The 23,472-nt window shown below is 40.5% G+C and overlaps 1 protein-coding gene across 1 annotated transcript in view; it reads right to left on the bottom strand.

Annotated features, from left to right (window-relative positions):
* The window catches only part of MYO1D (myosin ID), a 263,721-nt gene that overhangs the window by 171,994 nt on the left and 68,255 nt on the right, over positions 1 to 23,472 (bottom strand). The window contains exons 7-14 of the mRNA XM_025207321.1: positions 21,130 to 21,246; positions 19,949 to 20,152; positions 19,239 to 19,384; positions 19,044 to 19,158; positions 16,426 to 16,596; positions 10,230 to 10,300; positions 8,554 to 8,628; positions 5,475 to 5,607 (exon numbers count right to left, since the gene is read on the bottom strand). Of these exons, the coding sequence (XP_025063106.1) occupies positions 5,475 to 5,607; positions 8,554 to 8,628; positions 10,230 to 10,300; positions 16,426 to 16,596; positions 19,044 to 19,158; positions 19,239 to 19,384; positions 19,949 to 20,152; positions 21,130 to 21,246 (1,032 nt within the window). The remainder of the gene's footprint in view (positions 1 to 5,474; positions 5,608 to 8,553; positions 8,629 to 10,229; positions 10,301 to 16,425; positions 16,597 to 19,043; positions 19,159 to 19,238; positions 19,385 to 19,948; positions 20,153 to 21,129; positions 21,247 to 23,472) is intronic.

Here is a 23,472-nt window from a genome sequence, read left to right as displayed (position 1 = left end):
GCAGCAAGGTGCTTTTCTCATGAAGAATAATCTATTTCATTATGACTTACTACAGTGACTGCAGGTCTACAAAACTGTAGCATTAGGGGAAACTTCTCCGGTCAGAAACATGGCAATTTGAAAATCATTTTGTAACTGGAGCCAAAATATAAAGATTTAAGTTCTTTTACGGACTCAACAGCTCAGGTGATAAAGCCTGATGTGACAGTCCAGAAAAATGTCAGTATTATCTTTTATGATTCTGCGTGACTTGGTTTCTATGTTCATTTTTTATATTGCTGCCTGCCTGTGTGTAGAATTAAATCAAAGGAATCTGCAAAGGAGTTGTTAAAAAACTGAACAGGGAAAGGTAAAACAAATGACCCAGATAAGACAGCCTTATGTAGACAGCTTTAAGGGAATACTAGTTAAGCCATCTAGGGTGGAAGATGTTAGCCGGTGGGCGGGGGGGGGGGGGGAATCCAGCTAACTAAATTAATTTTCCCATGGCAAAGCCCAACACAAAAAGAGGTATCTTACACACACTTCACTGTAAAAGTTAGTCCACACCCATATCCAAATTAAAACATCCCACCCCCGCCCCATTATGCAGCTGATCCATGCCAAAACCCATGTAACTGCACCCAAAATTGTGCTGTACTGGCTAGTTTGCTGTGATATCAATTGGTCCTTGGCAGTGTATTAAACTGAATGCTCAGTGAATTTGTTTGCAAGATGTTCTCCCACCTAGCAAGGAGCTGCTGTCTGGCAGTGGCACGAGAACAATACTTTACATAAATAACTTCAAAATGGAGTTACTCATTAAACACAGACAGTTTAGAAGGCAAAAGCAAACAGCATTTGGCATGAAGAAACTTGTAGACTGAATTCCTTAATGACAAACTACAACACGATTCATAGAGAACTCTCCGACTTCTCCGCCTCATTCTTTTCCTGTCCACTAAACGTAAGTGTCATTTTGGGGACGTTTCCCCAAATTACAGGTTTTATTGCTATTCTACTACAGCTTTACCAGAAGGCTGGTGTCTGCTCTTGGCAAACCAGCAGCAGAGGAGTAGGAGGAGGATTTCATGGATGGCAGCTCTGTTCAGATATCACAGAAGTGTAATAGAAATGTAGCAAGTAGGTGGGGTTAAAATGCAGGCATTCAAACTGGAGCTGAATCATGGAGCAGACCAACACTTGAGTTTTGGGCATCATCAGTGACTTAGGCACTTCCATTTAAAAGCCCCATGATCAGAGATTGCTAAGCAGTGTACAACTGCATTACAGACTCTCTATTATCCAGGGAAAAAGCAAGCAAGATGAAATGTCTCTTGTACCCACAAGAGCTGTACATCACCAGCAGAAAATTCATTAAGTTTATCTTACTACCACGAGAAACCCCAGAACAACCTCCTCTCCACCTGCAAAACAACAGCTTGGAGGGATTAAGATGGAAAGATTATAATAAAAATTATCTTAATTAGCTTTTTAGGGGGTCTTTCTTACTCACTGACATGCACGACAGCCCTTACCCCCTCACCAGTAAAAATGAGGAGTTACACAGATAGACTGTTACACCCTCAACAGTTAAAATCCAATTTCTTAATGAGGCATTTTGACAATTCTAAGTACCAATGAGTTTGAGCCTCAAACATTAGTGCAAGTAGACTCTGGCTCTCTCCATCTGAAAAAAAGAGCTGGTCAAATATATCATGATCCTGCACAAGAGCCTTTCCCCATGTTGAATAGCAAGCAGCCCTCGTGGGACTGACTACAAGTTCCTGAGGTGCCCTCTTCCCTTCCGCTGTATTTCAGTTTAAAGAAAATTGTCAATTTTTAAGTGACCATATCCAAATATACCTTAAACATGTAACCTGTAATTTTCACTTTAAAAAAAGATATTATAACTAGTTTAGTTTCATCTTCAAAAGCCTGTTTTCCAATTACCTTTTCTTTTTTAAGATCTTTAGTTTATTATTATATCCATCTTCTACAAATATATAACATTTATTATTTGGAATAGCATATGTACAATGTTTTAGTGCAAATTGGTCTATTGGGAAACCTTTGCATGGATTCAGAGCAGTCACCTAACAGGAACATGAATGTACCTCAGTTCTTTGTATCCATTTCCTTAGTTGATTGTTTTGTACTTTACTGCTGCTCGGAAGGAGATGAAAACACTTTCCAAGAATAGTCTAATTACATTCTTGCTCAGGTTTCAGGGTGAGAAACGGACAGTTTGACCAAAGTAACAAAGCTTATAATCTTCACCACAACTGGTGCTCACAGGTCTCTCTCACTCCCCCCCCCCCCCCCCCCCCCCAAAAAAAAGTTCCATGTACACAAACTAGCTTTGTGATATCTGAAGATTTTTCTCATCATCTGATTAAAATCCATTTCTGTGGATTGCTCATGTGCATAAACTAAACAGTGAAGTTTTCTGTCCAATTCTACTCCCAGTGCATACTTTGGTTTTAATCTTACCTTAGTTTTAAGAAACTTCCTTTGAATAGGATTCTTAACTTTATAAAGTATTTGAGAACTAATTTATGGTTATGTGTAAACTGCAAGATAGACAAAAAATAGGCCCATAACTAGGTTCTTGGACTTCAGAAAGGCTAACTTTGAGAAACTAAGACAATTAGTATTTGTACTTTTGCCTTAATATAATTCCATGCCACTTCTATCTCTATCCTTTAGCTCTCAAATCCCATTCATCTCCTTAACTATTTGGAGCCTACACAGCCCAAGCAAGAGGAAGAACATCTGTGGGAAAGCCAAACGGCAGATCAGGGTGGTGCCTCTGAGACTTGTTGAGAAAGACAAGCTTATAAGAATAACAGCCTCACTTTTTCACTACCTTTTTAAAATAGGCACTAAATTTCCTATACTCCAGTTGTAAAGTACTGTCCCTGAGTTGACAGATTCACTGAAGATCCATAGTAAAGGCATTGCTATTTTATGTGCCAATTCTTCCTATATTCTAGATAGGAGATTATCTGGGCCTTTTGATTTTATGACAGCAAGCAGAGCTAAAGTTTGCTTCCAGACTAGATGTGCTAACATCTGTATGTCTTGTGCTAACATCTATGTGTATTCATTGCCATGAGGTACCCACACATTGTCCTCAGCTACATCTTTAATCCTTACTGAAGGCTGAGCAAAAATATTTATTCAGTTGAGCGATATCACAGGGTTGTCCTTAAATCTCCTCTCCATCTTCAGCATACAGCAGTCCCTCTTCTTCCCTCATGGTTCTCTTTATTTACTGGTATATGACTTGTCTGCTGCTGGTATATAGAGGTACAGTTTTGCAGTGCAAACAATACCTAAAAAGCCCCATACTTCAGTGCTTTTGCTGGTCACCTGCCAGGACCAGGAAGGTCCTTCACCCCCTTTCATAAATGCTACTGGTTTTTTTCTTTTCAGCTTCTTCTGAAACACTAGGCACCAGGTGGAGGGAGGATTGACTGGGATGTGATGATGCTAACATCACTTAGAAAACTCAAAGGTTCTTGACTAATGGATCTTGCTCTTCCACTGAGGAAGTAACTGGTCATGAAGTTAGAGGTCAGGAAGAATTTTGTTCCCCCTAGGTGATATTGGCAAGGATCACAGTGGTTTTTTGCTTTCCTCTGCAGCAGATGGCATGATTCTCTTCCTGGGTTCCTCTGAGCATATTAATCAACTTTTCTCCCACTACAGTGGAAAGGGACTGGCAGTGTCCTTTTCTCCTCTTTTAGTTTGTGCCTTTAGTGCCCATCTCCCCTGGTACTTATAGTTTTGTGCCTTTACTGGTATGTGAGGGTTTGAAGTGATATTAAGTTTCTGGAAAACTTTGGGTAACAGTTGCCAGCAAATACAGGAGACTGGATTTGATGGCCTGGAAAAAGCCTGCCAGAAATATGTTCCAAAAGACAGGTTATAATTCAAATTTAAAACTAAGCAAGTTAGCACCAGGGAATGGTGTCATATAGACCTGAAAACTGAAGGCCCGATGTCAGATAAGTGCAAGCATAAGCAGAGACAGGGCAAGCTTCCATATGGTACCCCACCAGAACCTAATGATAGAACAGGTCTCCTCTTCCTGGTCTATTTGATCTAACTGTTCTGGTGAACCAGTCAAAGATTGCCAACTGAGATAGAAATGTGCATGATCTGAACTGGACTGAAACTATTAATTCATTTCAGGCATGCCAGCTAGGCTTCAAATGGCAACACATTTGCCATAATTGACTTGAGATATATTTCAAGGGACAAACTAGAAATTAAAAATTCCATCCCTACTGTGAATTCATGAGTCATCCAATCCTTCTAGTGTAAGTTATCCTCTAAAATACAACTGCCTAAAATATCATTAGTGTACACGTTGTTCCACTCTGGTTTTCCCTTGTCCTTTGTCATTTACAATACAACCATATTTAGACCAGTGCAGCTGTGAAAATTCGGGGCTGGGTGGAGGCAGGCGGGGAGGGGGAAAGAAAATACACTAACTTGGATACAGTGATGGGGATGCCACTGGAGACAAAAATAAAAATAGCATTCTTAAACGTATTACAGTAATGACTACTTTAGAACAATACATTTCTCACAGTGAACACCACTTGAGTGTTTATGTCTCCCCATGCACCGTGGGTCATTCATCAGCAGAAAAAAAATATTTGGAATCTTAGCTGTTATTGCTTAATTATAAGTGTGTGATGAATATTAACAGCTTTCAAGGTTACTTGTCCACCTTCTCACCCTTCAATATTTCTCCAGCCTCCTCACCCCCACAAAAAAAAGAATCTCTCTCTAATTCTAACCAAGGTACTCAACAGCAATAATTACTAGACACCTAAACATTTCTAAAGTACTCCGCTACCCAAGCAAATCGGCATAGTATTGTTGCTCGAGTGTGCTGTTCTCTAGCATCCTCATTTTGAATTGAGCCGCTATCCTTAAAAAACAAACAAACCCAACAACTCTCTCCTAACTTAAGGGTACACTTCTCAAGCTAAGTACCTTTCTATAATAAGCCTACTTACTTGCATAGAAAGAGGAAGAATTTTTAATCTCTCTCCTATCATTAAGAGAAAAATGTCACATAAGTATAGAATCAAAATAAGGAAGACAAGTCACCTCTTGTCAGGAGAGGCACACAAAGAAAATACTTGCCAGCATTAAGCTCATCACCTTTGAGAGCTCTATACAAGTTAAGAGTATTTTCTTGGTGCAACACACTGCTTATCTCAGTTGAATAACTATCCCAGCTTCATCCACAAATAAAAAGTTACACTGATTGGGGCGGGGGGAAGAAATCATTTTCTCAATGTAAGACTTGTAGCCTTAGAAATGGAACTTCACTTAAAGGAAAAAAACTCTAATATTGCTCATTTTGGAACAGAGCAAATTTAATAAATCGAGGAAAAGAATGTATCCCCACTGCAGAGAAAAATGCATCACTAATTAAATTAAAGTTGGTTTTGACAGGGTAGAATAATTACCTTAGATGCCAGGTTGTCTACTAGTGCAATCATGGAGTTCTTAAAAAGGGTAGCAGCAGTCAAGGGTCGTTTGGTTACCTCTGTGATGCTCAGTTTACCTTCAGGCCACATCATCTTCAACACAGGATTGGAACTATAAGACAGAGGAAGTAGACATCTGAGTGATGATGATCCATTTTAATCTAAATCAAACAACTAACTTCTGGGTGAGATCCAGCAAATGATTCCAGTTTGACTAGCATACTAGCTAAGGAAATACCATGGTTTGGTCTGGAGAAACTCTAGTTAAAATGCAATGTTACTTTTTGAATATGCTGGAAGAGACAATATTCTCCATGCTGAAAGTTAATCTACAGTAATGGTAAAGTAAATTTAGCAGAGAAGTAATCTATCAAAACCAGTCATCAGTTTAGACAGGGTAGATATATGTATAAAAGGGATTTGGGGGGGCGCAGTTTCATAGATTCATAGACTGTGGAGTCAGAAGGGTTAAGTTAATATAAATCACAAACACCTCCCTTTAAAATGTAGCATTATTCCCCACTGTATTTCAGCGTGTAATTTAACCCAAGTTATATTTCTGATAGAAATAAAAACCAAATGTATACATAAATGCCATTTTTAAATTTTGGCTTGCATTTTCTGAACAGTACAAAAAAAGTCACTGTTAAAGGCACAGCTTCAACATAACTACACAGCTGATCCATCAGTGGACACTACTGAAGGTAGTACAGGTAGTCTTTTAAGCTCTTTTCTCCCTCACAAAGAAGTGACAGACAAGATAATGAAGGTTAACTGCTTGACAAGGTAAATGGAAGGTCAGAGTGTATGGAACAATGGGCCCTTGAGAAGGGGCTGTGTAGTTTGGACAGCTTCTATCTCAGTAGTCGGAGAAGTGATAGTTTCAGTGACAGACTAGCAAGTCATGTGGCCATTCAATAAAAAGGAGAGTGTGTCAAGGAGAAAATAAGAATAAGCATACACAAACTCAAAGCATCATAAAGGGGAAAAGCCAAGATGTCAAAAGGAGAGAGGAAAAAAATCTTTAGTTGCTACCATATTGATACTACAAATCTGGACAAAAAAATTAGAAATGCTCATTTAGGTATAGTTATATCAGTTTTGACACATTTCTAACACACCGTGGGGGAACTCATGCAACTCATATGTTAGAAATGTTCCAAATATAGTTCTTGTCTGTATATGGAAAGAAACCAGATATTATAGTAATAACAAGTTAATAAGAAGGCAGTTAAACTACTGCAATTAAACCTTGATATCTACCAATTTCTTAGCTGCATGGTTCCAGTTGAGTTTTAAGCTACTGATGTAGATATTTAAACCTTAGACCACTGGAGAAGTTGCAAAGGCCTAGGAAAAAAGCTAATGTTGTACCAGTATTTAAAAGAGAAAAACAGAATGATCAGAGTACCTATAGGGAAAGTAGCCACACACAGATCCTGGGCAAAGGCGCAGAAATACAGGATACAAGCATAAAATATTAGAGAAAAATTAATTACATTACCATGTTTTTATGGAAAAGTGGTTTTGTAAAACAAGATGGTATCAGGTTTGGTAGGATTTCAAGCTTTGTTGGCAAAGTTAACTTGCCATACAATACTGTTGAAATAGCATAATTAAAATGATGACTCTCTAGAGAAAGAAGTGGAGCGCATATTAAATGAATGGAAACTGCTAACTGGCAGTTTCCAGAAAAAAAAGTTATAAAAAAATTGAGAATCCTTCAACCAACAGGTATGATTCTAGCAGTGTTCCTTGTGCTTCTGCTCTTGGTCCAATGCTATTAAATGTCTTTATCATAAGCCAAAAGAAAAGAAAATTACTACTGTTAAACTTGTTCGTATTCCAAAGAGTGGGGTAAGGGACAGGTCAGCTATACAAAGGTATTAATCCCATGGCAAGTGGGGGTCAAAAGTGCATTTTTAAACAGAGTCAAATGAAAGAATATCAAAAACAACAGACCATACGTGTCACAAAGTAGGGCCATAACCTGGAGAACAGCTACTCTGAAATGGATTTTGGGTCATGATAGATGAACAACTGAATGGGAGCTCCTAATGCATAGGCAACGAGCAAGTACTGACAGCGCTGGCACAACTCTGCACCACTGCTCTGCTGCCACCACTAGGCATTGGGTCTGGCTGAGCTGCAGCCCCATGCTCCACTGTTGGCTCAGAAATCACACTACTGCCACCACCCCACACTGCTGCTGGGGCCTATCGCTGGCCAGGTTGCAGCCCTGTACCCCACACCTCACTGTCAGTGCAGAAATCTGGGGGAGGACGGACGTGCTACCCATGCCTCCCTGATGCATCACCTATGACCTAGTGCAATGCACTGGCTAAGATAGGCTAACACAATCCTTGGCTGCCTATGTAGGGAACACAGATGTAAGATGTTATTACCTTCATATACACTATTAGTGAGACTATTACTGAAAAGAGGAGTTTGACCTGTTTAGTTGTCTACACAACAGAAGAAAAAAAAAGGATATTCATAAACTAGATCGATTTCAAGAAAAAAAAATCTACAAGAATGATTTAGTGTCTAAGAAGCCTGTCCTACAAAAAGATAAACTCATTATTAGTTCATCTAGGAGAAGATCAGGATGCGACTTGATTGTAGTTTCTAAGTACCTCCATAGCAAAAGATTTCCTATCAAAAAGACTTTAAATAGCAAGATTCAATGGCATCAAAAGATGCAAGATTCAATGGCTAGAAAGTGAAGATAGATAAATTCAAAATTAGAAATAAGGTGCAAATTCTTCCACTGAAACAACTTACTTCTGGAGAAGTGAGATCTTTTCACCACTTGAAATGCTTAAAACAAATATTGAAAAAATCATTTAAAAAAAGAGTTTTGCTCTAAACTCAACCAGAAAATTATGGGCTTAATACAGAAGTTTTTCTCTGAAATTCTCTGGTTTGTGTTATGCACAAGCTCAGATGAGAGAACCATAATAATTCCTTCTAGCCAACAAAACTATTAACTGGATTATAACAGTATCTTGTTACAGCACAGTCTACAAAACAGCCTGTCTGATTAAAATATCCTTACCTGTTATACATTAGGCGTTTGAAGTCTTGGAATAAAGTGTCCTTGTTTTTGTCAATAAATCCAGTGACTGAGTAACTAGCAAAAGAAAAAAAGTAAGTTGCACAGCAGTCAAACAAGAGCAAAGCCAACTATGAGCAGAACATCTGTGCACCACCACCAGATTTAAAAGAGATGGGACTAGGCAACAAGAAAGAATCTATACCATCATATCTATCACTAATTAGCTGTGCAAAAACTAGGCAAATCACTTAAGTTCTGTACCTATTTTCTCCCTGTGAAATGGAGTAACACTTACCTAACCCAAGAATGAACTCTGAAGTCTACAGATGAGAAACAGTTGGATGGGGTCCAAATCTAAAAGTGCACCTCAAAACACCTTATGCATCAAAGTTTTCTTGAGTACAGTTTCCAAGGCTCTACAAGTTCTGTTTTTGCACATGCCCAGAACTGAATAATTTGGCACTCATATCTAAGCCCAATCAGGAACTGCAAACTAAGAATTTCTCTCCCCAAGTCCCTTAAGGACCCCTATCTGATGGACCTAGTATCCACAGGATTGAGCTCTGCAGAAAACACAGCAGCCACAGAAACTTACATTCAAAAACACGACCGGAGAAAGAAAGGGGGATTTCTCCCCCTTTTATACCAGAGCTCCATGATTAAAGCGCTCACCAAGAATGAGGGAGATATGTTTTATCTCCCTCAGTCTGAAGAAGTCCAAAACCCTTATCTCACCTCCCAAGAGTGTCCTAACCAACTAGCTATAAGCTGTTTTTGAGTGGAGGCATGATTCACCATTCCTGTGGAAGCTGGGTCACTGTGCAGGAAAGAATTCAGGATTATCAAGTGGATTTATCCCAGTGGTGCTCAACCTTTTCCTTGCGCAGGCCAGATGGATGGTGCCCCATGGCTCAGCCCTGATCCAGATGTGTGGGGAGGGCAAGAGGGGCAGAGACTCTGTAGCCCAGGTCACACAGGGAGAAGGGGATGCAGCCTGGTTCTGATGAGCAATATGCACCTTGGAGTTTGGGAATTTGGCAGGGCAGGACAGGGAGGGATGCTATATTAAATGGCCACGGCTTCCCTGCCACCAAGTTTCCCGACCCAGGAGGAAGCCCTGTCGGCTGGATGCCAAGGCTGCATTTGGCCCATGGGCTAGAGGTTGAGCACCCTTGATTTATCCAATTATTGTTTCTGGCATATTAAATTCAAAAGCAGTTCTGGCAGATGAGGCCATAACTCAGTTGAGTGCTCTAACTGATGGGCTCGACAGTCCTACTCTTCCCTAGCCCAATGAATCTCAAGGTTTTGCTTCAGAGTGACCCAGCATCAACAGGAATGGTAGAGAGTTGCTCCACTCCAGAACAGCCTATAGTCAGGGGCTAAGGTCACACTTGGGAGGCAAGAAATTTGAGTTCAAAACCTAGTCTCCCACATCCTAGAGGAACAATGTTATATAAAAAAAAGTGGGGGTATTAACACCACCACCACAATAATTGAGAGGAGTATCCCCACGCCCTGTGAATCCCAACATGACACAGGCACCTCCCAGCAGCTCAGTGGGAATTTAAATCCCAGGAAAGGGACCATATTCTAAGGTACACAACAACCTGAATATTATAGCTTAAAAAGCCAAGTAAGAAAATAGAAGGTGCAACTTTATTCCAGAAACTCACATAACATCTCCAGCGTAGTGCTTAATCCGAAAGTCTCTATCGAACTCCAGGATTTTGTCTGTCGCACAAAGCTAAAATAATTTTGCACATTGTTAAAATGAAGGCATTAAAATGTAATAATTGAAATTCCACAAACTTCAGGACAGAAAAGCTCTCTGTTTTTTCCTCCTCCCCTCCCCCCCATATATTGCAAAGAAACTAAAACTGTAAAATTGCATGCATTTATAGCTCTGCCTACAGAGACATATTCTAGTGCAAAAATCCCACTCCTTTGCAACACTATCTTCAAAAAAATCTGAATAAAGTAAATAAGGTATAAATAATACATGTATATAAAAATAAACCAAGATTCAAAAAACAGATTTTTTAGATTAAGTCCTAACATCTCCAAACTACTTTTATTAAAAAGCATATTTGCATAGATACAGAACTGATGTGCTTTGGAGTTCTCGCTGTTCCCACTTTTTATTCTTCCAGGGCATTATAACCTTCTTCACAGGCACCTAGTGTGGTATCATTAATGTTGGATGACGAACTTATTTAAGAAGCATCAGTCATTCTGTCCTACCACAACATACAAAGTAAGCTAGAGCTTTCACAGGTCAGTGATTTACCCCCACAGTGTGGACAGAACTAGAACCATTTTCCTGTTGCCACATTTAGGAATGTTCTATATTACCATATTTTCTTCTGTACAACACACCCTGGAATATAATGCACATCTTGGTTTTGAAAGGTAGAATGAAAAAAAACCTGATTTTTCCAAAGTTATGGTTGCACAGAGAAGGGACTGAGCCTAATATTCAACTGACTCACCCACACTTTCCCACTTAAGCTGCAGAATAAGAGGAGAGACCAGAAGTAGCTAGTAGACAGCAAAATTGCCTTAAGAAACATTAGCTTGATTAATGAAACCAAGATCATTAAAAAGGAGAGACTGTCATTAACACTCACAGAGTAAAGAACAATGAGCCGTTAATTCAGCAGACTCCCTCAGCTGCTTGAATAGTAGTACCACAGCTGCTACACTGTGGAGAAGGAATCAACACAGGGTAGCTCTATCCCAGGCAGAAAAATCAGCTAACTACTAAAGATAAGCATTCCCAATTTTGGGGAGGAAAGATGTGCTATATGCAAGAAAACATGGTATGTTAAATTCCCATGCTATAAGATGGATCCAAAAAGCCAAAACAGGAGTCACTAGGATCTAAAAGAAATAATGCAACTACATTAGGGGCTTTCCTATAAAATGTGAAATTAGCATAGGAACTGACAAGCGCTCATTTCTAACACATAGGTAGGGCTGGACCTTCAGTAGCCATACTCCACTCAGGACAAGAGAACTGCAACAGAATCATGCCTTAATATGGCAGAGTGGTTTCATTTGCCAATAGGCTCTTTTTGGAAAAGCTTTGAGAGGAACCCAGTCAGATGCATCTCAAACCTTTATTTGGACTTATGTCTTTTCTTTCTATTTCAAAAGCATTGTGTTAGCTTTTTTGGACCCAGCAAGTCTAGAAGTATCTGCCAGCAGAAATATTTAGGCAGTGAGATCTGGCCAAAAAAAAAAAAAAAAAAAAAAGCCTGAGAAATGTCTAACTAACTACAGGCTTACAGAGCAGAGCAGTATTTCTTTCTAAGGCTCTCTCAATTCATAGCCTACATTTTGCTTGATATCTTGTCTTCAAAGTACCCATCACGTTCAAAAGCAAACTGCTACCTCTCAGACAAGTGCTACTGAAACTTCATGGTCTGACAGATGTTAAGCAGCACCCATTTCTCCTAGGTAACAAAATATATTTCACCTCTGAATTTCCCTGCCCTAGACTGGTAGGACCATGGCAGCACCACAAGCTGCTCAGCTGGTTAACTCTAAGCATTATCATGTGTTATGAATATTCATGCTAAGAATTGCAACATTTAAGGATTCCTAGCTCAAGTTATCTGAATGTACTAGTACCATGTTTTAATCGCCTTAGATCAGATAGTACATGTAAAATTTAGAACATTTACATCAAAGCATACAACATCTGCTTAGTTCTAAACACAAAGGTGCATCTGCAATTAATAAAAATGTAGATGGGGGGCGGGGTGGGACAGAAAATATTGTGGCAGGTTTAATACCAACTCTACCAACTTGCACTGATCATGGATAAATCACTTCACCTGTGACAGTTTCCCCAATACTGAAAGCCTTAGGAATTTGTTTAAGGTACATCATCTGTGCACTTGACCAAGATCAGTTACAAATATTAGAATCTAAAGCCTTTCCTTGTTGAGAATAATCTGCTATTTATATCAAAGGGGTGTTGTGAAGAATAGTTAATAAATGTACAGAACCATGTTATTAGATGATTCAGAGAAACAGATAGGTTTTTTAAGTGGCTTTCTTGCTTTAGGAATATAATTTTGCCATCTCAATATTTATTAAGACAGTAAAAACCTTTGCCAGTCTTTTTCATGGTATGTCTGGGTTTCACCACAATAACCAAGACAACCGAGCAAGGAGCAGATGATCAGGAATACAGTACACAAACTAGGACACTATTATTTAGGGCATAGCAACCCCTTAGAGCTTATCTACACTGATGCAGAGTGCAACATACTGCACAGGAAAGCAGTGAAGCATTAACTATTCAGCTGGAAGATAGAAGCTATTCCCATAACATATTAACACATATATTTTAACTCTTTGGAAATATCTCCCTCCCAATATCTTTAATTTACACAGTATTTTAAGTTAAGACATAAAGGTACCCAACAAACTAACATGAGTTCACAAGCCAACTGTGCACCAGATCAATACTTTAACTTAACCCTAAAAAAGACTGAAAGTCTTACTTTTATGGGGGTGGTAACTACCAGAAAGAGAAGGCATCGAGTTACTTTAGGTTTTAGTTAGAAACGTGATACTTACAAGGGTGTTAGATACTCACATGGCAGAAAGAATCTGAGCAAGCCACTGATGTTTTGGGGGTCAAGATATCCAAAGTAATATCCTTTTAGGCTAGCTGAAATTGTTCCTCCCCACTAGAGTTAGTGTACCTACCTACATGCAAGGCGGATGCATCCCTCCCCCTAGAAAGTTCATTTTTAATAGTGGTATTCCTTCAGTCTATGCTAATAGTTTCCTAATAATGCCACCCTTTACTGAAGAATACCATAACTGGCCAGATTTCTGAATGTTTCCTATGCAATGAAAAGACAACTCCTAAAAACAGCAGGTTAATCAGCAGCATAACTACAGTACAGTGAGTATGGCACCAGGCCTGGGTGCTAACTATGAAAGGATGCCAGAATCTTCCCCTCTGGGTGTCTTTACCATGGCAAGGGTAGCCCTGTGCTGCCTTACTACAGGAGTGGCCCCACTCCCAGCAATGAACCTGAGGGGTGGGGGACAAGTGAAACTGTATCTCCCAGAGGGCTACATTCTCACAGCTGGTCTCCCCACACCTCCCTCTCCTGCCCTGGCTTTCTGTATAGGAAAGGTTACATTGGCTGCAGCAGCAGCATTCCCCATGTAGAGTGCCAGGCAGGTAATGTTTCCCAATCTCCCCACTTCCACCCCTGCCTCTGGCATTAAATGAATTCACTACACCTCCGAGTTCAATCAATTGTCTTTTCCTTTTATAATCTCCCTCATAACCCCTTTTATAACCTCCCTGGTTGTTTGGCAAACTCATTTCCTGGACACCAGCATAGTGAAGGATGCAGAGCAGGAACAGCTATCTCCTTTATTGGTTAGCACTTGCAAATTGGTCTCATCTCTGAAATTAAAGTTTAAATGGAAACTGAACTCTACCTCAGAGTTTAAAGTTGACTGGCAGGATAGCACTGGAAAGTTGTTGCCCAGACTATACCAATTTTAAAGATAATGTTTCATAGATATCAGAGTCGGAAGGAACCTTAACAGATCATCAAGTCCGACCTGGGCAGGAAAGAGTGTTGGAGTTGGATGACCCCAGCCAGATGCCTATCCAGCCTTCTCTTAAAGACCCCCAAGGTAGGGGAAAGCACCACCTCCCTTGGAGGCCCGTTCCAAATTTTGGCCACCCTCACCATAAAGAAGTTATTTCTGATGTCTAGCCTAAATTTGCTCTGTCAGTTTGTGACCATTGTTCCTTGTTACCCCAAGAGGCACCCTGGTGAACAGAGCATCTTTGATACCTTGCTGCACGCCCCTGATGAATTTATAGGCAGTCACAGGATCACCTCCCAGCCTTTTCTTGCAGAGGCTGAAGAGGTCCAGGTCCCTTAGTCTCTCCTCACAGAGAGACCTGTTGGCCTGTAAACCCTTAACCATACGAGTGGCCCTCCTCTGGACCCTCTCAAAGCTATCCACATCCTTCTTAAAGTACAGTGCCCAAAACTGGACGCAGTACTCCAACTGTGGTCTGACCAATGCTGCATAGAGGGGAAGTATCACCTCCTTGGTTCTATTTGTCATGCATCTGTGCTTAGCTGATGTGCGGTTAGCTTTGCTGATGATTTTGTCACAGCCTTAGGATTGTACTCATTCACAAATATTAGCACTAGCAAAGGAAAGAATGTCTTCCAAAATCGTGGGCCCCAACTATGCGTGGTAGAAATAATGGCACATTGAGGAAGCTCACCAGTTGTTTAATCTAACATGATGTATTCATAACATGAACCCTGACCTTAACTGCAGAATAATCCTGTAAAAGTGAAAACACTGTTTACCAAAAATCCCCATGGCAGACTGGGTGAAAGGTTATACTCCAAGTTAAATGCATTTAAGAAAATGCTACAATTTGGAAGAAGATTGTTTACCCCTTCACATTTCATTCAGACAAGCCAGATCTAACTCTGTTGTTTTAATTCAAAGTCTCTGGAGGTAGTCTATAGCATATTTTTGATACAAGAATGCTAATAATCTATTCCTGCTCTATACAGTAGAAAAAAAACAATATTTTAACCAACAGATTTCAAACAAATGTGTCTCAGTAAAGATGCATGGATTAAATACTATCGCATTATGCAGTCTGAGTGGTTCACAAAAACAAATAAGGCCAGCACCCACATTTTTTAGATAGTAGCAAGTGACAAAAATCAAAGGGCCTACAAGATTATAATTTTAAATGAGCATATTTTGTAGCTAGGGAGAAAAAAAATCATACAGCTGTGTAAGGCAAGAGTGTGGGCCATTTTCAGTGCCACTGTGTATTAGAACTGCTTGAGAAGGTAAGTCACATGAACTGAAACTGGGTATCTATTGGTTATAAATGACATCATGATATGTCAAGATCTAAGATCCTGCTGCTTTTCCCTTAAAATAATTATTGGGGCATTGAGCATACTTTAGCTCCCTCTACTGGACCCAAAGCTTTATAACATTATTAACTAAGGGCCTTGTCACAGGACACAGGCACATGTTTTGATCTGAGATAGTATTAAGCATTACCATGCTTGGAACATGTTCAGTCATACAGTAATGCTTACTACAATCTCAAGCCACTCTAGACAAGGCTGGAGCTCTCCCCCTCACCCCAAAACTAACCCTCAGCACATATCTACCAATGAGAATATGCAACCCCATGCCCTCCCCGCCAAATGCCCAACACTGCCCAGATGGAAAACACCTCCCTCTGGCATGCTGGGCAAAGTCAGATCTTTGCTGTTAGCAATGGGCAGGAGGCAGCACAGGGAGCCCAGCCCAGGAGAGGTTTCAGCAACCTGTCACTGAATCCATGGAGTGAGTCAGGTCTCTGCCACTGGCCATCTTGAACTGCATGCAGTATGGTGTGGGGGCTAGGACTGATAAATCAGATGCTTGTTGATCCTAGCCCCCATACCACGCCAGAACCTTGAACTCGTATTATTTCCATGGAGCAGTTTGATGATAGCTACACACATTACTTAATATGATGTGAAGATATTCCTCCCACAGTTGTAACTTTGCTACAGTATGAGCACACTTAGCACATTTTACTGCTGGAATGTGCAGACGCTCACATTAAGTGCCATTAACATGTCCTAAGTGTAATGCATGAGATGGCCCTCAATCTAGAGTAGAGAACTCTGTTTTTGTAGCACAATGACAGAATGCCTCCAGTTCATGTCACTGCTCATTCATGTCACTGCTCAAGCCCATTCCCTTTAAGTCAAAATAACAAGCCATGTTCAGCAAGTGAGGGGAGGTGGCATAAGCTTCCGATTGCATGTACCACCAAGTTACCTTTCTGCTGGAGAAATGAGCATGTTTCCCTAGTTTCTTATTAAGAGCCTCAAGGAACATCTCATCCGTAACTTTTCCAACATTCATGCAGGCATCATCCAGAATGGCAATGATCCCCTTGTGCTGCTGCTCCACCAGGTCCACAATGATTTGGTTGTTAAAGTAATCAATCTGCAGAACACCAGAGTATAAATATAGGTTTTGGCTAGAGTGAGAAAGAAGTAGAGGTGCGCAGGTATTATGCACAGATCAGTAACCAGACAGAATTATGCAAATAAGATTACATCATACCAATTTTCTAAACTTAAGCTACTGGACCCATTATACAGGAGCTCAGTACCCACCACTCTCTCAAAGCAAATCTGCAAAGTGAAAAAAATTTATTTCATGAGACCCTATCTTTCATCTTCTGCCACAGTATACCATTGCTAGATTGACAAAATATGCAATTGTGGACCAGTGATGTTTTACAAGTCATAATTAAGAATCAGAACCTAAAAGTGCTCTACAGAGAGCCTATTGTCTGAAAACATCCTAGATTGCAAGAACACACATTAATAATTCTTATTCTGAGCAGCATATTTTTAATATTTGTTTCCAACTTGTAACATAAGCTTCATCCTTCAAGAGAGTCGAGATAATCCAAAAATAGAATACCAACTACTAGAATTTAGACTATGTTCAAGCAAGCAAAAGTCTAATTATCAAAACTGAAAAGAGGGTTTAACTCTGCTTGGCTCTATCAGCAGAAGTCTCATTCATTCCAGTGGGGAGACAAAGAAATGTTGGTCCAGTAAATGATTTTCTTGTCAGGATACAGCAGTTCTGTAGACATTTATTTCAACTGCTCAAATTTATCCAGTCACTACAACTAGTGGAACAGGCTAATTTGATGGCTAATGGACCAGGCAGAATCAAAATAATCCCCTTGGCAATCCCACATACACTTCTGTAATTGGTTTTTCTTCTCTATGCAGCTCAAAATAGTTTTATTATTGTAAAATTAGTGGATCAACATAATAGAAAGATCTGCAGCACTCCATCTTTCATGGATTTCTGATTATTGCAGTACTTGCTCTATACAAAACTAGTATAGTCTGCAACTTACCCAGGGAGTCCACCAAAAAGCCATTTTGAGACAATTTCCCTTACTGGTATAACACTGATCTTGTGATAAAAAGTGTGAACTCCATACAGAATTTACCGTGCAGTTTTTCTGGACACTTGCAGGTCTCAGTCACATTGTAAGACACAAGAACAAAGGGAAAATGCTTTCTAGCTACCCAAGAAATATGGGCAATAGGTATAATATTCTTCCTGTAGCATTTCTCTAAGGAGTTCCCCCCTATTAAATTTTTATAATTGGTTCAAAAGTCCTGGGAGGCAAGACCTATGCAGAAAGGCTGAAAGAACTAGGGTTATTTAGTCTGGAGAAGTGGAGACTGAGGGGAAATTTGATAATAGTCTTCAAATAACTGAAGGGCAATTCCACAGAGGATGGAAATGGGCTTTTATCCATGACTGTAGGGGCAGGACTAGGAGCAGTGGGCCCAAGCTTCAAGAAGGAGAAATTTAGGTTGGAGGTTAGGAGTGTGGTCAAGCATTGGAACAGGCTACCTAAAGAAATTTTGGAATCTCTATCTTTGGAAGTTTTCAAGAGCAGGTTTGACACCTGGCTGGGACAGTTCAGTCACAGATGATTCTACCTTGAGCAGGACACTGGACTAGATGTCCTCACAAAGTCCCTTGCAGCCCTACTTTCCTAAAATCCTATTGTATATTATCGTGGTCTGATTTTTTTGCGAAACAAATCAATGCATTTTGCCACCAATTTTTTTTAAACTTATACAGGATCAAGATTGTTACTGCCATACAGTTCTGAACTGCCATCATCTAATCAAAATCTCACTCTATAAATCCCTTTTAATGTCAGTTAAACAAATCATAACTTTTAAAACAGCTTTCTATTGATGTAATCAGACAAAGTACTATTGTCCAGCCTATGACTGGGGGTACCAAGATGCCAAAATAATATTTTAGAAGCTATTCAAGATTCAAAAGCCAGGGGCATAGAAAAATGGTTTTATAGATTTTCATTTAACCTCTTCCTGAGTCTCATTTGTAGGTAAGGGACCCACTCTTGGGAAAAAAAAAGGTCCAAGTGATGAGAGGAGCTGATGTGGGGAAAAACTTCAGGACTGGGCCTTACAATAGCTCAGGGCTATTCAAATAATAAAGCCCCAGGAGCCACCTGCCCACAGCCTTTTCCCCTCCTACTCCCACCCCCTACCCGTTATACTGGATGTTCCCCCTCCCACCACTATCATTGCACTGCATAGGTGAAATCCTTGCTTAAAGCTGCACCCCATGGGCATGATCCCCCCGCACTCCCACTCACAGCCATGATCCCTGGCTGGTCTCAGCATGACCCCAGACTCGCCTAGAGACTGGCTGCTATTGCAGCTGGAGCAACGAGGAAAGCATCAGCTGAGTGAAAGTCCAGGGCCCGCACATTAAACCTTCATGGGCTGCATGCAGCCTGTGGGCTACCAGTTGGATAGGACTGAAATAACTCCTTAGGCTTTAAACAGAGCCCCGCCTCCTGTCAGTTCACTCACATGCTTCCATGGTATCCCCTCTCGCTGGTATTCCTCCTGTTCCTGTTTCAGAACCAACTGAATAAACAGCTGCTGCAGCTTTTCATTGCAGTAATTAATGCAGAACTGTTCAAAACTGCAAAAAGAAGAGAATTGCTTAGTTTCATATTGAAAGAAAGCTGAAGCATCAAATTTCCTCTCAAGCAAGAAACCCACCTATTGTTGTCAAATATCTCAAAGCCATAGATATCCAAGACTCCAATGACTGTGTTTTTCCCATGTATCGTGGTGTCATAGTTCTTCACTTCAATTATATCATTGATGTGCGTCACAATCCAACAGAAAAGGCGCTCATATATAGCCTGCAAAGAAACAAATATTGGATTTAATTTCTCATCTCTCATGTTTTCAATTTTGTTGCATCTACAGGTCTCTGAGACATATTACTCTATAATTCAAGTTTTTCAGATTACCACTAAATATAGGTTTAAAATCCTGTTAAAATCAAACAGCTACAGACACATTTTCAAAACAGATTCTATTATTTTTATAACATGTTTTTAAAATGTTCACAGCTCAATTCATGACACTGGGTACAACAGTCTGAATCCTGTTTCTGCGGCATCTCTAGATCCCATTCATTGTTTGACGTGTCTAAATATGGACTTGTAGAGCAAAGACTTCCAGAATCTCAAACCAAACAGTTAAAATGATTTGGGCATCTTGCAAAGCAACATGGGGAAGATTTAAATGCTACTGCACACCTCGGATCAGAAGGATGTCTTCCAAAAGGTGAAGCTTTAAAAAATAAAAAATAATGATGCTTTAAAAAAAAAAAAAAAAAGTTGAAACTTGAGCCACAAAATGTAGTGATTTGTACAGCAGCTGCATGTAAAAACAAACCCCCCAAAAGGGAACATACTAACCTTCGCAAAAGCATCCCTGCCATATGAAGCTTCTTGCTCAGTGTGCTGCTTGTCAATGACATCCCGCCCTGTAGCTACAGTCCGAAAAAGCAGGGCCTTCTCCACCATGTCAGATTTTGTTGACAACAGGTCTGCAATGACTGACACAACCTTACTGTTTTCAATCACAGGTGTATCACCATCCACTGAAAATTTCAAATTTCCCTGTAGCAGGTAACAAAGAGAAGATTTGGTCCCCAAGCCTTTCCAATAGTGAGAAATAAAGTAGGAATGTGTCACCTTAGCTTCCTGTGAATGATTTGCTTTTCAGCTCATTAAACACAAATCATGCCTTTACCCATTGATGAATTAGGGCAGGGGTGGGCAATTATTTGGGCTGGAGGACCACTTAGGGACTTTTAGAGAGCTCTTACAGACTGCGTCAACAGCCACCCACCCCCACAACAGCTCACTAAAACTCTCGAGTGGCTCTGCCATCGTTGGGCCTGCCGGGAAGTGGAGTCCAGCCACTGTGCCACCCCCGGTCAGCTGCATGCCTGGGGGTGGTGGAACCAGCTACACATGCCACACCCGGGCTGCCCCCTACACCTGAGCCAGGCAGGGCCAAGGGATCTGCCACAGGCTGGATAAAATCCCTTGACAGGCTGTATTTTGCCCACTGCTGAGTTACAGCCTAGCTGACCTTCAGGTTCAAACCATTCCCTCAACTTCAGCAAGCAGCAGCACATCAATGACTAAAAAAGTAAGTTGATTCAATATTTAGCTGCATTAGATGAACATAACATGTTTCCTACAAGTTTGATCTGCTAAGAGCCCAAGTTCTGGAACTGATACTATACAGAGTGCACAGATTATTTGTAGTACTTCCCATATCTATTCAGCTCACCACAACATGCTAGAAACTAGCTTCCAGCTTAATGTTATTCCCCACAAAACTGACATGAATGTTCTGGTGTGTCTGTCAAGCTCAAGATCCCCAAAAGCAGTCATGCCCGTCTCACAGGGAAACTTGAGGTTAGCACTGGCAGATACAGGAGTTGGCTTCTTCAGTCAAACAACACCCCCCGCCCCCCAACAGATTCTGTGCAAAAGAACCTGACTTGAAGTACAAATAAAAATGCCTGGCCAACCTGCCACAAGCTCAAGAGCAGCTTACTAAAAGTCATGAGCAAAGAACTTACCAAGTGAAGGATAACAGCCAGAATTTTGTACACAGTCTGAATTTCCTCTTGTTTGAAGCCTATTACTTTCATGGCGTCAGATACTGCTTTGAAGTCTGCACTGTCATTGATGGAACACTGGGGAAAAACAGATTTTAGCTAATAATACTGAGCCTGTCACAAATACCAGCAATGATATTGTTGGTGCAACATTAGACAGCCATTCTGCAACCTGCAACACCTTACAAAACAAGCATATTACAAACTAAATTACATTTCCTTAGAAGAGACAATGGCAGATCTATTGTTCTATGACAAACCAAGAACTTTTTAAAAGAATGTTCAAAGTCAAATACCAGATTTGCAGCCAATACAATTCTCTTTTGCATATCCATCCTCTACCCCTCAGAGAATTAATGGATTTGTGGAAACCATGTGGTCATATAATCAAAGATTGCATATAAACTGTAGGCGAACATATCTGGACTTTCCCACTTTTGGAGTACTGTATTTTCTCACATACGACATGCACCTTCCCCTCAACTCCCTCCCAGAACTGGGGTGCATGTCTTCAGTGGGGAAGCAGATTTTCTGCCCAGGATAAAAGCACCCTGCTTTAATTCCTGCTCCACAGTGCAGCAGTTGTGGCATTACTATTCAGGCAGCCAGAGGACTTAACAGTTCATTGCTCTTCACTCCACTGGTATTAAATAAGGGTCTAACTCAAGTCATGATACCATGTATTTTGTGGAACACACAAAATATGCAAATGTCTGCAAAACCAACTTTAAAAAAAATGAAAAATGTAATAAAAATAAAATAGTGGTTCCCCAGTGGGAGCCAGTGGTCCTCTCACTGCCACTGCAGCCTGGCCTTGCAGCCCACTTTGGGAGGGGCAGAGGAGGTAAGTGGGGGCAGAGCACCAGCTGGGGCAGCAGCATGAAGGGCGACAGCCACCTTGCCAAGAGCTGCTCTGCCTGGCTCCAGTTATACTCAAAATGGTGGCCACCCTCTCATCCCTCCTCCCCGCAGCCAAGGCATAGGCACCTATCTTAATGGGTTATATTTATTAAAGTAAGCATAAATTAGTCATTCTAAATTTACGTAGATTTAAGCAGACACCTAGTGTTAATGACTCTCTCCTTTTTAAGGGTCTTGATGTTCCACTAATCAGGCTAACCTTTCTTAGGGCAATTCTGCTATCTGCTAGTTGCTCCTGATCTGCCCCCTTCTATTTCACAGCCCTGGAGATTGTTTAGCAGTTTTCAGAATCATTGATCCAACCATGAAGACCAGTCTTCAGTAACAGATAGAGTTCCAGCTTTACCTAAGCAGGAAATGGTGTGCCAGTCAGCTGAAAATTAGGCCACATACCTGCTCTATGTGACCACAGCTCTGGAAAAATCTTTTGTTCTTTCATTCTGCCTTTGAAAAACAAGATGTGTATTATATTCCAGGGCATGTGTATGTGAGAAAAGATGGTATTCGATTCTGTTACTGAAATAAGGGTCTTAAAGTGTAGACTGTGTACTAGCTGGTGAATATACTGTTTGTTCACTCCTTTGTGGGGTCTGCAAGGTCACTAGTAACTTCATCCGACTACCATTTTGAGCTTATCAGCTGGAGGGAGGATGGGCCTTTGCAAAGGGATCCAAAGGTCCATTCTGGATCAGGCCAAAAGATAAGTTATATAACGTCTTCAGTCTGAAAAGCATCACCAGTATATTCATTGCTGCCCCTCAGAAGAGCAGAGATAGGAAGGCATGCAGCAAATATGTTAACTTTACAAAAAAAAGATTTCCTTCCTGATCCTAAGTCCTGACATCTGGAGAGGTCAAATCATACATTTTTTGTTTCCCAATGCAAAGCTATCAGCTACTAGTTAACACTGACCAACAGCAAGTTATGATACTTTTGGATGCAGACTCTATTCTACTTAATCTAACTTCTAACTAGAAAGAGTTAATCTTCTTCTTGCTATGCTGTGCATGCAGAAACAGAACTTCCTATTTTTTCCCCTTCATACTCCTAATCATCAGAGCTGTCTAGGAAGATATAGGAGTGAATTTCCTTCTCCATTAAAGTCCACATTAATTCTACCATGATCCTGCAAAAGATCACAAGAGCATTTGCCAAATGGAATTACATAGAAAAAAAAGCTGCAATGCCCATGTAAAATAGGATCATTCTCCCTGGCATGATAAAAGTGCATATAAAAATAGAAATCTCCTTTAAGTACTTGTTCAGATAGTTCAGACTCTTCCAGTTTGCCAAGGCTAGAGGTAAGACTATGTACAGCCTCTGGCGGTAAATGCATTGCAGCAGTCTGATTTGCAGGAGATCAGTTTCTTATGCCTTCACTCT

Source organism: Alligator sinensis, unplaced genomic scaffold (assembly GCF_000455745.1).
Source record: "Alligator sinensis unplaced genomic scaffold, ASM45574v1 scaffold919_1, whole genome shotgun sequence".
In the NCBI taxonomy this organism is placed as follows: domain Eukaryota; kingdom Metazoa; phylum Chordata; order Crocodylia; family Alligatoridae; genus Alligator; species Alligator sinensis.
This window is presented reverse-complemented; position numbering and strand designations above follow the sequence as displayed.